The sequence below is a fragment of the Megalops cyprinoides genome, chromosome 4 (assembly GCF_013368585.1).
Source record: "Megalops cyprinoides isolate fMegCyp1 chromosome 4, fMegCyp1.pri, whole genome shotgun sequence".
Taxonomy (NCBI): Eukaryota; Metazoa; Chordata; class Actinopteri; order Elopiformes; family Megalopidae; genus Megalops; species Megalops cyprinoides.
Window position 1 is genome coordinate 39,564,053 of NC_050586.1, and position 13,641 is coordinate 39,577,693.

General features: G+C 38.1%; 1 protein-coding gene across 2 annotated transcripts; it reads left to right on the forward strand.

The window, feature by feature from the left end:
* The first annotated feature begins 7,654 nt into the window (after positions 1-7,654).
* Positions 7,655-11,845, forward strand: tmed7 (transmembrane p24 trafficking protein 7). Of its 2 annotated transcripts, none has more exons than XM_036526781.1 (4): positions 7,655-7,706; positions 8,089-8,309; positions 9,121-9,366; positions 10,972-11,845. In XM_036526781.1, exons 2-4 carry the CDS (start codon positions 8,139-8,141, stop codon positions 11,206-11,208), a joined length of 654 nt encoding a protein of 217 aa, XP_036382674.1. In that variant the 5' UTR covers positions 7,655-7,706; positions 8,089-8,138; the 3' UTR covers positions 11,209-11,845. The 2 variants fall into 2 exon arrangements, with proteins under 2 accessions (XP_036382674.1, XP_036382675.1); XM_036526782.1 differs by having other exon boundaries at positions 7,701-7,713.
* The last annotated feature ends 1,796 nt before the right edge of the window (positions 11,846-13,641 follow it).

Genomic DNA, 13,641 nt, shown 5'->3' on the forward strand with positions numbered 1-13,641 from the left:
CTTTGGTTAAAAGTGTCTGCAAAATGAATAAATGTAAATGTAAATGTAGAGACGCAGCAAAGAGCCAAAGGAGCCATGGAATAAGAGGGATGCAATGCAAGAGACACAAGAACCGAGCTGAGAATAGAGACGAAAGAGGAGGGACCCTCTAAGCAATGGGAAGACCATGAAGGTTTTTTAATTCTTTCGTGAGCAGTTACCATCACAAACAATTGGCACGAAACGCGGAAGGCGGGTGCAACGCAGAATCGAAAACATCTGTTCGGTCCAAAAGAACAGATTGTTCCAGGTTACCCAAACCACTTAACAGCCTACATATGGCTGCCATCCATCATGTTACATCACCCTAAACAGAAAGCCCACAGGATGAAAAACAAGGCAAACCCATACGCAGATTTATGTGGCTGCATGAATGTGGTCACTTCTGTCCACACCAGATCATTCCCTTACCTTTGTAAGGAGACTTCTGCTTGGATTTTACAGTAAAGGTAAAGCTCGGGCATAGACAACATTAAGGATCTCAAGTTCTCTGATACCAATGAAAACTTTCCTTACCATTGGACTCTCCTCATAATCAGCCAATAGCCACAACTTTTTACTGTAACTAACAACAAGTTGAAGAAAACAGAACTCTGGTTAGTTTCTACGCTTGATGGCACATCTAAAATCAGATTGCCAATCCTGAATCTTAACTGCAAGTAGTTACAATAAAATTTAAATTCTAATCCAGGATGAGTTGCAAAGGCCAGAATGTGCCTATACCATTAACAGCTGGACCAATAAGAATATGCATACAATATTATTTCAGCCAACTGAAGATCTCAGAAACACTTGTCAATTTAGTTATGCATTAAAGCTAGCTAGATAACTAGGTACCCAGCAGCTCTAAAAAACTAAAAATATATTAGTAGGCCTAATATAGCAAAAAAAAAAAAAAAAGTCTCAACTGCTGGCAAAAATGAATGTCTTCGCCACTTGGATACTAAAAGATTTCCTTTTCATAGAGACTATGAAGATGTCATATGACTAAACATCCCAACTGACAAACAATGCTGCCATGATTCCATTTTCCCATACTACAATATGCAGGGTATAATTCTAATCCATACACTCCAGCCTGTACAGTACAAAAAGTCATGATGTCTTTATAAAATATTCTTAGTGTACAGAAAGCAACTTACTAATACGCTAAAAAAGACTCAAAGTGAAACCAAGTTACATTCAGCAATGACTCGCATTACCTCACTCACAAAGTAATGGCCCACATTACCACATTCACAAAGTGAATGAGCAGGATTCTCCAACGTTACTCAATGTTTCTCAGTTCTTTTGTGTGTAACTTATGTAAGGTTTTTCCACTCACTGTCTGAACAAAATGTGTTTTTTCAAACCTTGCTTCATCCAAGTTGTTAGAGTTTGAGAACCTGATATTTATGCATCTAAATTTGTGGTTATACATTTATACACTTATTGTGAGACATAACAACAGAAATCATGTAATTTCTGTTTGCTAGCTCATAAGATAGCTGACTAAGGCATGTCAGTCAATCTTCCAAAAAACAGTAGCCAGAAAAAAAGCAATATCGTATTTGACCTGTTGTAATCATTAGCAGACAATGAGTACTTTAACTTATTCCCTGAGTTAATACACAGAAGCCCCAGAGTTTCAGTTGCAGAACTGATAAAACACCGGCAATTTACATTTTCAAATGTATCAGGCCTTTAAAATGTACTCTACATGTGGAAGCAAATGATTCCATTGGAAAGACATATTTCATAATGCTTGATTTTACACTGTTCATTTTTTTTTTTTTACCATTGGTTAAATCATTACTGGCAGCATGGACCCATCCCAAACACAGCACTAACGGCACGAAGACGCATTTCACATGCAGAATACCCATTCATTCTACATGGGAGGCAAGCAAATACATCAAACAAAACAGACAACCTCAGGACAGACATGATCACCGAACAGTGTAAAGAAAGCAAATTAATTTAAAATAAATATGAAAGGGTGCATTTCACTGCAGAATGTATGTGAAGCTGATGATTCATTTCAGTAACTACACTTTGTTATATTGTATTTTCTGGAGGTTTCCTTGCCTCCAGTGCAATCGTGACAGATCAGCGGAAATATTCACTACACAGTCTTATGAAGGTAAATATGTTGCAAAATGCAAGAGTTGTAGTTGTACTGGAAAATGGACTCAGGTAAAAGAATAAATAAATAAATAAATAAATAAATAAATGTGAGTAAATGTTGGATTACAAGTTTGCAGCTGTCATTGTATTTATGTAAATATCAATCTACACATTTGTGAATTTCAACGTACAAGTTCACTTTTTTTTTCTGCAAGTGAAAATTTAAACATACGAGTTAAGATTTTTGTTTTACAAGTTCTCACATCGTATTCTACAAGTTCTCAAAATCAAGTCTACAGGCTCTTGCATTTTGCAACATATTTACCTTCATACCAATCTTCTGCCCAAGTTCAAATTCCAGGCAGAAGGTGACTAATATTAAAGCAGAAGTTTTACTCAAAGTGTAAAGGGTCACCAGCTGGCCCTTGTGGTGTTTACTGCAATAACACAAGGGCCGACGGAGATCTGAAGGGTGCCTGCAGCCATCCAGCCTGAGCCTTGTCTTCAGACATAGTTAGATGGTTCAAAGTCCAATTCATCAACTCAGGGGCGAGACAGGGCTACTATCACACTGATGAACTCTCAATAAGTGAGTTGTATCAAACAAGCATGACAGGGATGATGATAACTGTCATGATGAATATTCAAATAATTAAATAACAAGAAATAACATTATAGCACCTCCAAAAAAAAACAAAAACAAATGCAATGTACAAATGTACAAATAAATTTAAAAAAATGAAAATGACACGAGTGCAGGCCAGAACACACATTAAAATGTTGTACCTTTCCCTTTAAATATCAAACAATAGGGCAAAAGCTGTAAATGTAATGTTTATGAAAGCTGTAATCTGTAATCAATGACAGCCATATTGTTTATGCAGTAACTTCAGTGGAATGAATTTGATAGACATCAGTACAAAGATCTTGTATGCGCACTGTACCATCTTTCTTGGGAATCACACGCACAGTTCATGAGAAGAGGTGGCACGAGTCTTTTCTGTAACAGCAAATGTCCTTAATCCTATAATAATAGTCAGCCGTATTAGTAAAACTTGTGCCCGAAGATTTGAAAGTGCCGTTAAGGATAGAGTATGCTAGCCAATGCAGCCTTTACGAACTACACTACTAACTTCCTATGACCATGTGCAAGCATTGTGCATTCTTTAGCATCAGATACACATTTACTTGCATTTCCTTCTCACAAAAAGTCAAACCAGTTGCATTCAGTCAAAATACAGACGATCGGGGTAGAATCCTGGAGTTTAAGTTTCATTGTTGAACCTGAAACAGGCAGTGGAAAGATGGATCCTCAAAAGGACTTTATGTGTGTCCTTCAATTTTCTCAAACACATTTCCTATTCACTTTGTCGCATCTGAGATAGTATTTCTCAGGGCTTTTAGTTCTTACATTTTTATACGCATGGAACACTGGGGACAAAGAATCACTCAGAGCCCAAATATGAGACTGCATTACTTCTCCCTCAAACACTTCACGCTGTCCAGCCTTGAGCCAAGTATTCCCGGAGTGTAACAGGAGCGTAGAAACACATGCCACCCTTAATGTTCTAGAATTTACACTGAAAGCGGCCATCCCTTCCTTCCCAAACTTAGTTCCTAAGAGGAGACCAGTTATAAAAGCAGAAGTTCAAATGGTCACCGGTTGTCCTACAGCTGCTAGAAGTGACACAAGTTCCTGAGGGGCATTACACTGCTGAGATCTTAATAAAATACCCTGATAAAGCAAGCTTGATGATGATGAAGATTACTGTCTTGATAACGATGCAAATAATTATGTGACAAGAAATAAAATCATGGCAGCTATAATCACAAAATTAACTGCAAGCAATTATTAAACAAGAGCCAAGCAAAGGAGCAGACTCCAACTTTGCTACTATAAAACATAAAATAGGACATAAAAATTACAGGAGTCCAGCCCTCAACATATAATAAAAGGTTGCAACTTTTCACTGTGTATCATGAAATAAATCAAATTAAAAAAATCTGTAATCTGATTAGGGACAGCCATATCGTTTATGCAGTGATTTCAGATGGAGACATTTGATAGAGATCAGCACAAAGGTTTTGCATGCCATCACGTCTGTGAGTCACAACCCTGGTTCAAGTTACGAGGTTCCAAGAGGTTCCATCTCCACGTTCCATCAGAAATGTCTTATTCCACAGTGCATGATCATGTGTCTTAAAATAATTTTGGGGAAACTACACACTGTGCATTTAAGTAATTTTGTGAAATTAATTTGCAGTAAAATTAGTCTGTTTCCAAGTAATTTAAAGGAATGGGATTTTAGTCTGCTTTTAATAATTATCCTATAAATCTGTGACTTTCACAGCAACAAATGTTATCTGACATCCATGCATTAAATTCATAAATATATTTTCATTAAAATGTATTATTGCGGGCCCTGATAACAGGTTTCACAAATGCAACCATGATTTTAAGAACCGACTGGGTTAAGAACCTAGTCTGTGTATGCACATTTGACTGACATCAGGATGCTGGGGTAAATAATTGATTTTGGAAAATGGTCAGCACATGAATGGTTTATCTTTCCTAGGTGAAATGTTGCTAAATATTTGGTGATGAAGCGCAAACTAGTTCTGGGCAGAGACACAAAAGATAAAATGACGCATGTTTGGTAAATCATCAACAACTGGACAAACACGACATATTTCTCCAACAGCAAAAAAAGATGCTGTAATTTCAAGTAAGCCCTGGAGAATCTCTGCTCGCGTGTCACAGAACGCTGAGGTATACCGTCACTATACCTTTCCAAGAGAGTACTCTGCTGCCACCTGGTGGGCACCACAACAGTCATTTTTTACACCACCCAGGAGAAACTTCAGTGTTGCTTCCTCCAGTGATGATTAATGAACTTCAATAAAACAAGAGAGTGCATTAGTGCATTTATATTTATTAATTTCATAGATACTCTTCGATAGCAGCTTGCAAAAACTGCATTCAATAGGGTTAAGCATGCAGCCATATAGACACTGAATCATATGGCACGTACCTGTAGCACCACGGTGAGAAACATTGCTGTAATAACTAGCACAAACCACCAAGCTGTTATTGCCACAAGCTTCTATCTGAGTTTTGTCCCTAGTAGTAGTAACACTGGATTGCCTTTTTTATATACAGTACTCTACAAGGTAATGTTTGCTTGTGCAGCTTTACTTTTAAATCTAGCTTAAAAAGTTGTAAGAATATCACAATTAGAATTTTACAATACTGTGTTTCACAGTAACCCCACTGCCCTAACAACAGTCATTTTTGAGTTTTATAACATTAAATAAGGAAAGAGTAGAAGGTGGCACCTGCAATAAAAATTCATGTATGTTTTGCTGTTAGCCTATGCAGACCTAGTATATATCCCTCTCACTGAAAACAATGGGTTAAGAACACATTATTTCAGTCTTTTATAAAATGCTTAAGTCTGAGTTTAAAGGGAGTATACAACTAGATATGAGAGTATTCTTTGATTTTCTCGCTGCAGTTCAGGTCTGGATACTTGCTTGTACCCTGGCGCTACCCAAGATTCAGTTACTTTACCTTGGCTCCAGGCCCAAAGTCACAACAGTTTAAAATGAATACCAGTCTAAAATGAATCATGTCACTTCAGGGTACTCTTCCTAGGTCTTGCTGTGAGTTTGGAGTTGGGAATGAATCTATCACATCTTGTCAACCTGAAACAGTGATCTCAGAGTTAGTTTTCCTCCTGCATAGCAAAATGTATCCTCAGGTCCCTCTGGGGAGGTTTGATCTTCAGTCTCTTACTAAGTCTACCAAAGGGCTCAGTCCTTGGCCCACTAATGTTTACCCTCTACAACAAATCTCTTGGTTTCACATGGCATTTCATACCACTGTTAAGTAGATGACACTCAAGTCTCTCTGTTTTTGTTATTTGTAATTCATAAGTCTGCCTTGTTGGGTCATATCAGCATATCACCATTATCAAGTTTAAATCAACTTCATGATGTAAATCAAGTCATGTATGTAGATATCCTTGCCAGCCCAGAGCCTGACTATCTAATGTTGCCTCACACATCTCCTTTTCTAACAAGAGCAGTGAACTCAAACAATATTTTTTTGCATTCACATAGAACATTCACATAGTCACATTGTGTCACTTGGGTCACAAACACCTGTCACTTCTTCATACCCAGGGAAAGGGTATCTCCATTTCTCAGCTCCTAATCTTCTCCTAATCTTGCAGAACTTGCTTTTAATGAATCCCTTATAAGGTTGCCTGACCCCTCAAAACTGTGTTGTCGATCTACTTCCCTGTCTCGCTCTACCTGCTCCTGTTGTTTCCTATCCTCTGTCCACTGGCTATTGGCTGTTTCTAATAACCATTTCAAACCGGCACTGGGAGGCTGTTCAAAAAACGGCACTGCCCCTGTTTTACAGACACCCAGATTTTTCATCTCCACGTGACCTCTGCTCTCCTCTGATGCAAGCTATCTGTCTCCCTCTCCCCTCTTCTGTCCCTAGGCAAATGCCTGCTGCTTTTTATCTTTGGCACATTCACAACAAAATGACAATGAAGCTAACCCCCACTGTCAGTACAGTACATACTGTGTTGGTTTTGCTCCATAACTGTCTTTGGACTGAAACTTGAAGCCATATCAATGAATCATTGCTTTTCATCTGTCAACTAAAAACTCAGACTCAAATTTCAAATTTCTGCTACACAACAACTCAGACCATTATCTTCCTGAGAAAATATTGGCAAGAAATATAATAGTATAATCAGCATTACAATCATTGCAATAAATAATGATTTATTTTTGAAAAACTTTGATATATTAAATGGACTGCATTTTTTTTTTTTTTTTTTTTTTTTTTTTGCATATTTCAACTACATATTGAATGAGGAAAGTCTTCCGTTCAGTCTTCTATAATCAAAATCACATTTAAATACAACATTTTAAGGCCTCTGTATTTACTTTAAATAGCCTTAGGAGTACGAACCCACAGACTTCTCCCATTGCATCCCAATTCATAACTTCATAACTTCTAATGAAATTGAAAGAAACTACATTAATTCAAGCAGAATATCGTCTCAACCCACTCTACCATTTACTTGGACATCGGACAAGACATTTTCAATGAAAAAAAAAAAAAACAAATAAGTTACATAGGTATTATTCAATATAAACCTGCTAGAAATTTGGTTCCATCCTAACAGTGGTTGCTAAGCGGTCTGACGTCACCGGTAAAATCGCAAATTAAGAGTATTTGCTTCCTGGATTGAAGGTCATCTTCGTCATCAACCCAGAATCCATTCAATACAAGACTGATTACATATTCTACGTTTCTTCCTTGTTAGATATAGAAGTTCCGGTTTTGAAAGACTCTAACACTGAAATGGAAAGTTCCGGGAATTACTACTTCCGTTGACAGAACGTTCAATGGCAATGGTAGAATTTTGACGTTAAAATCGCTGCAGTTTTCTATTTTTATAATATAAATTATCTTTGGCCAATCGCTTGCCACGCAGGAGGTGCTTATTTACTTTCATCCGGGTGAGATATTGGAGGTGAGCTGTGAGTAAAATCAATGTGATGACAACGATTTTGAAGTTAAAAATACATTCAAAACGTGGCACAGATATCTTATTAAATAGCTATGATTGAACACAAGACTAGGTTTTATCAATCGAGCAGCCCCTGAATAAGCTATTCATTCAGCAAACCAAGACAGTTAGCAATCTAGCTAGCGAGCTATCTGTGAAATTGTTCCTGGCCGTTAGCGGCCGAGCTAACTTGCTAGCAAGCCAGCTTGCTGATGTTAGCTATATCCGGGTTTGCCTTTGTTCGTTATGCGTTGATTTTACACATTGTTTAGTGATATATGAAGTGACTGGGGGGGTTCTGGCATTCGGTATTGCTCGTTTTAAACTCTACAACATTAACTTTCAGGTGCTTGTAAGCCCCTCCGTTTTGGATATTCTTGCCGCCCAGTCAGGAAGATGTGCGGTTCTCAACACGGTCACGTCAGGGTCCTCCTGCAGGTGCTTTGGGCCCAGCTGCTTTGCGGATGGGTGTTCGGCTCGGAACTCACCTTCGAACTTCCTGACAACGCCAAGCAGTGTTTCTACGAAGATATAACGATCGGCACCAAATGCACCCTTGAATTCCAGGTATCTTGTTAGCTAACTGATGTGGATATATTACTAGTTTTAAGGTGTCGTTGTTACCATTAGTGATATTTATTATTGTTGCTTTTAATTATTTTGTTGCTTTATCGTTTTGTTGGTGTGAGTGTGGCGTCCATAAGTTTGGCACGATTAATGAAATGAATGGGTGCAATATGGAGGATCTCGCCCGTCCCACCACGCCTCTCAAATTCACTGTATACTCCGTGCAGTGTTGAAGCGTTCCATGACACTGGGGGACGTTCAACCAAATGTCAAACATTGTATTGCAGCGGTGGGCAATTTAAGTCCGTAAGGAATAGTGTTCGATATTTTAGAGGGCATTGGCACCAGTTATGATACACTGCTCTGAAGGAAACAGACGGCAAATCTGCTTCCCAGACCTGGGATGAAAAAGAAACCTGCGTGCCTCATAGACTAGAAGTACCCAGCACTGATTTTTTTCTAGTCACTTCATTTCAGAAATTACTGATTCGTTTAATCATTTGCTGGTGCAATCCTTACTTCTAAGGGTATTATTTAAAGATAACTTGAAAACCCAATTTACAAAGTGATCTAGGTTTAAATCTTGCTGCAGATAGTATGTGTAGTTTTGTTATTTTTGAAACAAAATGAACCTATTTGTGAATACTGTATTATTTGTGCTGGGGAGTCGTTCTTGGAAACTATCCTATGTGCCGCAAGTTTGGCTGTTTCAATGACAGATGATGACTGAATAGCAGAGTCTAACTCTCAGTCAAACCTGTAATACCTGCCTAGTCTGTGCTTGCACTGAGATTGCGTCGGTAATTGCTAGGTGGTGACCGGAGGACATTACGATGTTGACTGTCGCCTGGAAGACGCCGACGGAACTGTCCTCTACAAAGAGATGAAAAAGCAGTATGACAGCTTCACATTCACGGCTGCCAAGAACGGGACCTACAAGTTCTGCTTCAGCAATGAGTTCTCCACCTTCACGCACAAGACAGTCTACTTTGATTTCCAAGTTGGGGAGGATCCTCCTCTTTTCCCCAATGAGAACAGAGTCACTGCTTTAACCCAGGTATGTCACACAGTGTGTTTTGTTTTTTTATCATTTTTTATGTTATACATTAGAAGTCTGATATGGAAATTAATGTTTTGCTACAGTGTATTGCAGCAGTGTACTTCATTTAGAATTAGGTGTAATTCAAAATTACTGATATAAGGTTCAACTATACATAGTGATCAAAAACACTATGACAGAGCCATTCCTGTATTAACATTGTTTAAATTGCTCTGCTATTAAGAATGAGGTAATCCTCTTATGACAATCATTTTGGGCTTGCTAGCAGCATGTAATATGATAGTCCATTATAAGTGAAAAGCAGTATCTAATATCCAATAGATGTTTAATCCATTTTGCTGAGTGTTAAGTGTTATCTAGTGATAATCATGCTAGTTTGATGTTTGATAGTGGTGTTTTATTTATTTAGAAATTTTACCACCAATTTCAAGTTTTATATTTCAAGTGTTAAGGCTTCACTATTCTCATGTCAAGACTCAAGCCTTAAATATTCATCATGGCTGATTTGTTTAGCCAGTAATACATTCTGTATTTCATAACAAAAGTGGCACCAGTCTTCACCTAAAAGCACAATTAGGTTCTCACCTACAGTATAACATGTTCTGATATGATCTGTCTTGAAAAATCTGCCATGAAAGTATAAAATACAAGTGCTTTTTTCACATGTCAATAACCATGTTCTCTGCCTCAGTTATGTAGTTAATGTGAAGCTGGAGCTCATTATCACCTAATACTATTGCACAGAAAGTCAAATCATTTAATGCAGCATAAATTAAAGTTGTACTGAAGTGACAATGTATTATTGTATTATGTATCTTTTTGTATGTTTTATGTACATTGTGTATAAAATATAACATATATTGAATTTATATACAAATATATAGCAAGCTAAATTTTAAATTGACATCCTACTTGGAAAACTTCTGGATAAACCTCTGGAGAAATACAGTGTGTTCTGATAGTGTAGTAGCTTGGTGATGTCAAAGGTTTACCTTTATGTAACCCATGGGAACAACACATCCTGTGGGCCTCTGAGGCCTAAGCCTCTTAAAAGGCAGGAGCTGCTAATTATATTACTGATGCTGAAGGGCATAGAATGTGGTGTTCCCACCAGGTGAATTAAGATTTAATGGCTGCAAGGACAAACTATTACTGAAATAAGACAGTTCTAAGAAAAGGCTTGTGAGTCATTCAGTATGAAATTAATGTAAAAATTTGTCACTGTTGACCTTGACCACTTGATAATACCAAAAAAATCCCTCACATGTATTTCTATGGAGAAATGATGACAGTGTATACTCTGGCCCCAAATGACAACCAATTGCATGATAACACTGATTTTGCCATTGCTTCAAAGGCTTAAAATCCAGAGCTATTGTGTAATGGTGCATGTGCTATTTACCAAACTTTTACAGTTAGATGAACGCCTCTTGTTTTTATCAGTTTTTTTAGTGAATGTGAATGGAATCCAGCACAGGCCAGTTTCCTTTTCAGCCTGACATGAAACACGTGAGCTATTTCACATGTCCTACGTAAGGGCTGCCAGGCCAATTGTTCTCTAACGAGCAGTTGCGGTTGCTTTGGCACTTCTCCCTGTCACAGATGGAATCGGCCTGCGTCTCCATCCACGAGGCCCTGAAGTCGGTCATCGACTACCAGACGCACTTCCGCCTCCGGGAGGCCCAGGGCCGCAGCCGCGCGGAAGACCTCAACACGCGGGTGGCCTTCTGGTCCATCGGGGAGGCTTTCATCCTGCTGGTGGTCAGCATCAGCCAAGTGGTCCTCCTGAGGAGCTTCTTCTCAGACAAGAAGACAACCACCACCCGTGTGGGATCCTAACGACCCCCTCCGCCCCCCTAATCTCCCACACTGGTCCACAGTCACATACAAGATGGACTTCGACAGACACGCCGCAGTCAGCGGAACTTCACCACAGAATTTTTTTTTTATATATATATTCCATTTACTGAATTTGTTAATGTAAAACAAAACATTAAGAAACACATTATGCATTTTACTTTTGCTTTTGAAGACCCAATGAATTATTCTAAAGGTTGTAAGTTCAGGAAACGCTACCTTAAGCACTGGAAAGGTAGCGACTTAATTTATTATGTGGGTGTGTTGTTGTATTTCTTTTTTTATGCCACTGTTGACCTGAATGTATGAAAATACTGATAGTCTGTCTCTCTGGTCTCCAAAGTGAGACACTTACTTGATACTTTGTTAGGTGTTAAATATTAGTGGTAGAAATGTCCTACTTTTCTCTGGAATGCATTCATGCTAAGTCAGCAGCCCAGGCATGGTGACATGGTGACTCCCCCATTCGGTGAAATTATTTCACTGCTTCTACCTGTATTGGATTCCGTTTGAGATATGAGCTAAGATTACAAAACGTGTATTTGTAGTGTATGCATTTGTTCAAACTGGGAGATGCACATCTTCCATGACCTTCTGTTTGGTTTTTTTTTTTTTTTTTAAAAGAACTCGACGCAACTTTCCCCTGAGTCCAAGCGGTCTCTTTCCATGTAAGTGATATTCTCCCTTGTGTGTATGGTAAATTCAAACATAAATCTGGAGCTGGTGTAAGCACACAACTTTTTAGTAATCTTTTTTTTTTTTTTTTTTGACCTTTCTTTTCATGACATGATCTTGGGTTTTTTGGCGTGTGGGTACGCTCATGTAATTTCCACGCACAGACTTGTTGGCACTCCGCATTGGAAATGGTAGTTTTCTCATTCACAAAGATGAATAAACATTTTGTGTGAAACCCCACTGGTTTGTAACTCCATGTCTTTAAGCATGATTTTGACGCAGGACAACTGCGAAGTGGGCCTGCATGGAAACGATGAGTACTATTCAATGGGGAGTGAAAAGTGTCCATTTTTACCACCTGGTTTCAGATAAATTAACAGTGGCTCTGTACAAACCATTGCAATTAGTGCTACAGAACTCATCTTGTACAGTAATGTACTGACAGCAATGTTTGTCTCAATGTTCCTTTTTTTTTTTTTTTGGTTAGGTATAGAGCAGATTGTTAACTATCCTGTACATGACTCACCATTCTGTAATCAAAACCCGTATGTGTAACTTCAAAAAGTACAGGAAGGTGCCTCCTTTGTTTGAACAAGCGAAATTTCCCACAAATCCCTGCATTTCCCACAAATTCCTGCAGGCACACATGTGAGTCGGGTGTTTGTAAAACCTTGTTCATTTGATAATGCTGCATTAGCTAATTAGGCATTTTTCTCACTGATGGCTATTCGGATCCTGAAATGTGCTATATAGGACATAAATACAAGTACAATGTCATATTTTTCTTCCTTCTTTTGTTACATTTCTTCTTCCCCAGAAAATTTGATTTAAATCGGTAAACAGTATCCTATTCCCAGATGTAGATGCATGAAGTGGATTAAATAAAGATTTCCATTTTACAAAAAAATACCCAATGCCAACTAAAACTACAGTGTGCCAGTTTATTTGCATTGACTTTTGCTCATTTGCAAGTCAGACTAAATCAAGATAAGTGGAAAAGTGACTATTCCATCATATTTGTTTTCAGAGAAGCCTTTTCAGAATTATGGCACTGATGGATTTTAGGTGATTTTGCTGATTGTTTCAGAGAAGTAGTTATCCTAGACTAGTGACAAAATCAATAACAGCCATAGAGTAATTCTCATCTTCTTCTGATGGTTACATTTTTAAAAGTGTTGATTATATTTATTTTGACCTCAATCCATTTATTGATTATGCAAAAACAATTACATTTTTGTGGTAAACTGTACTGGATGAAGGTTTGAATGGCTGTCATTTCCACTCTGTTAACAGCGAATTTTCTCCTTGATCCTCTCCCACCACAAAATAGTGCTCAAAGATATGAATGAAAACAATTAGTCACTATACTGTTATTCTTTTACACAATTTCAATAAATTAAACATTACAATGCAGAATCTCCAGCAACTTTGGAATATTTTAAAATATTACATTCAAAGAGCAGCAATCTTACCCCTTCTCTTCTAGCCACCTCCCTGCAAAAGTCATATCAGTACGTTCACCATTGTCCATTTTACTGTGTACGCATGAAAAGTTACCAATTTATCAATGAAGACAAGAGGACAAATTAGGGCCTTCCTTAAATTTATGCTTAATAACTGAAGACCTCACTTTTTTGCTCTGCTTGTACTTTTTCCTTTGCCGTTATGATGCTTCTACCACTAGGGGGCAGCATGATGAAGGGAAGCCCCTCTTCCCACACATGACATCTTTCAGTAGTT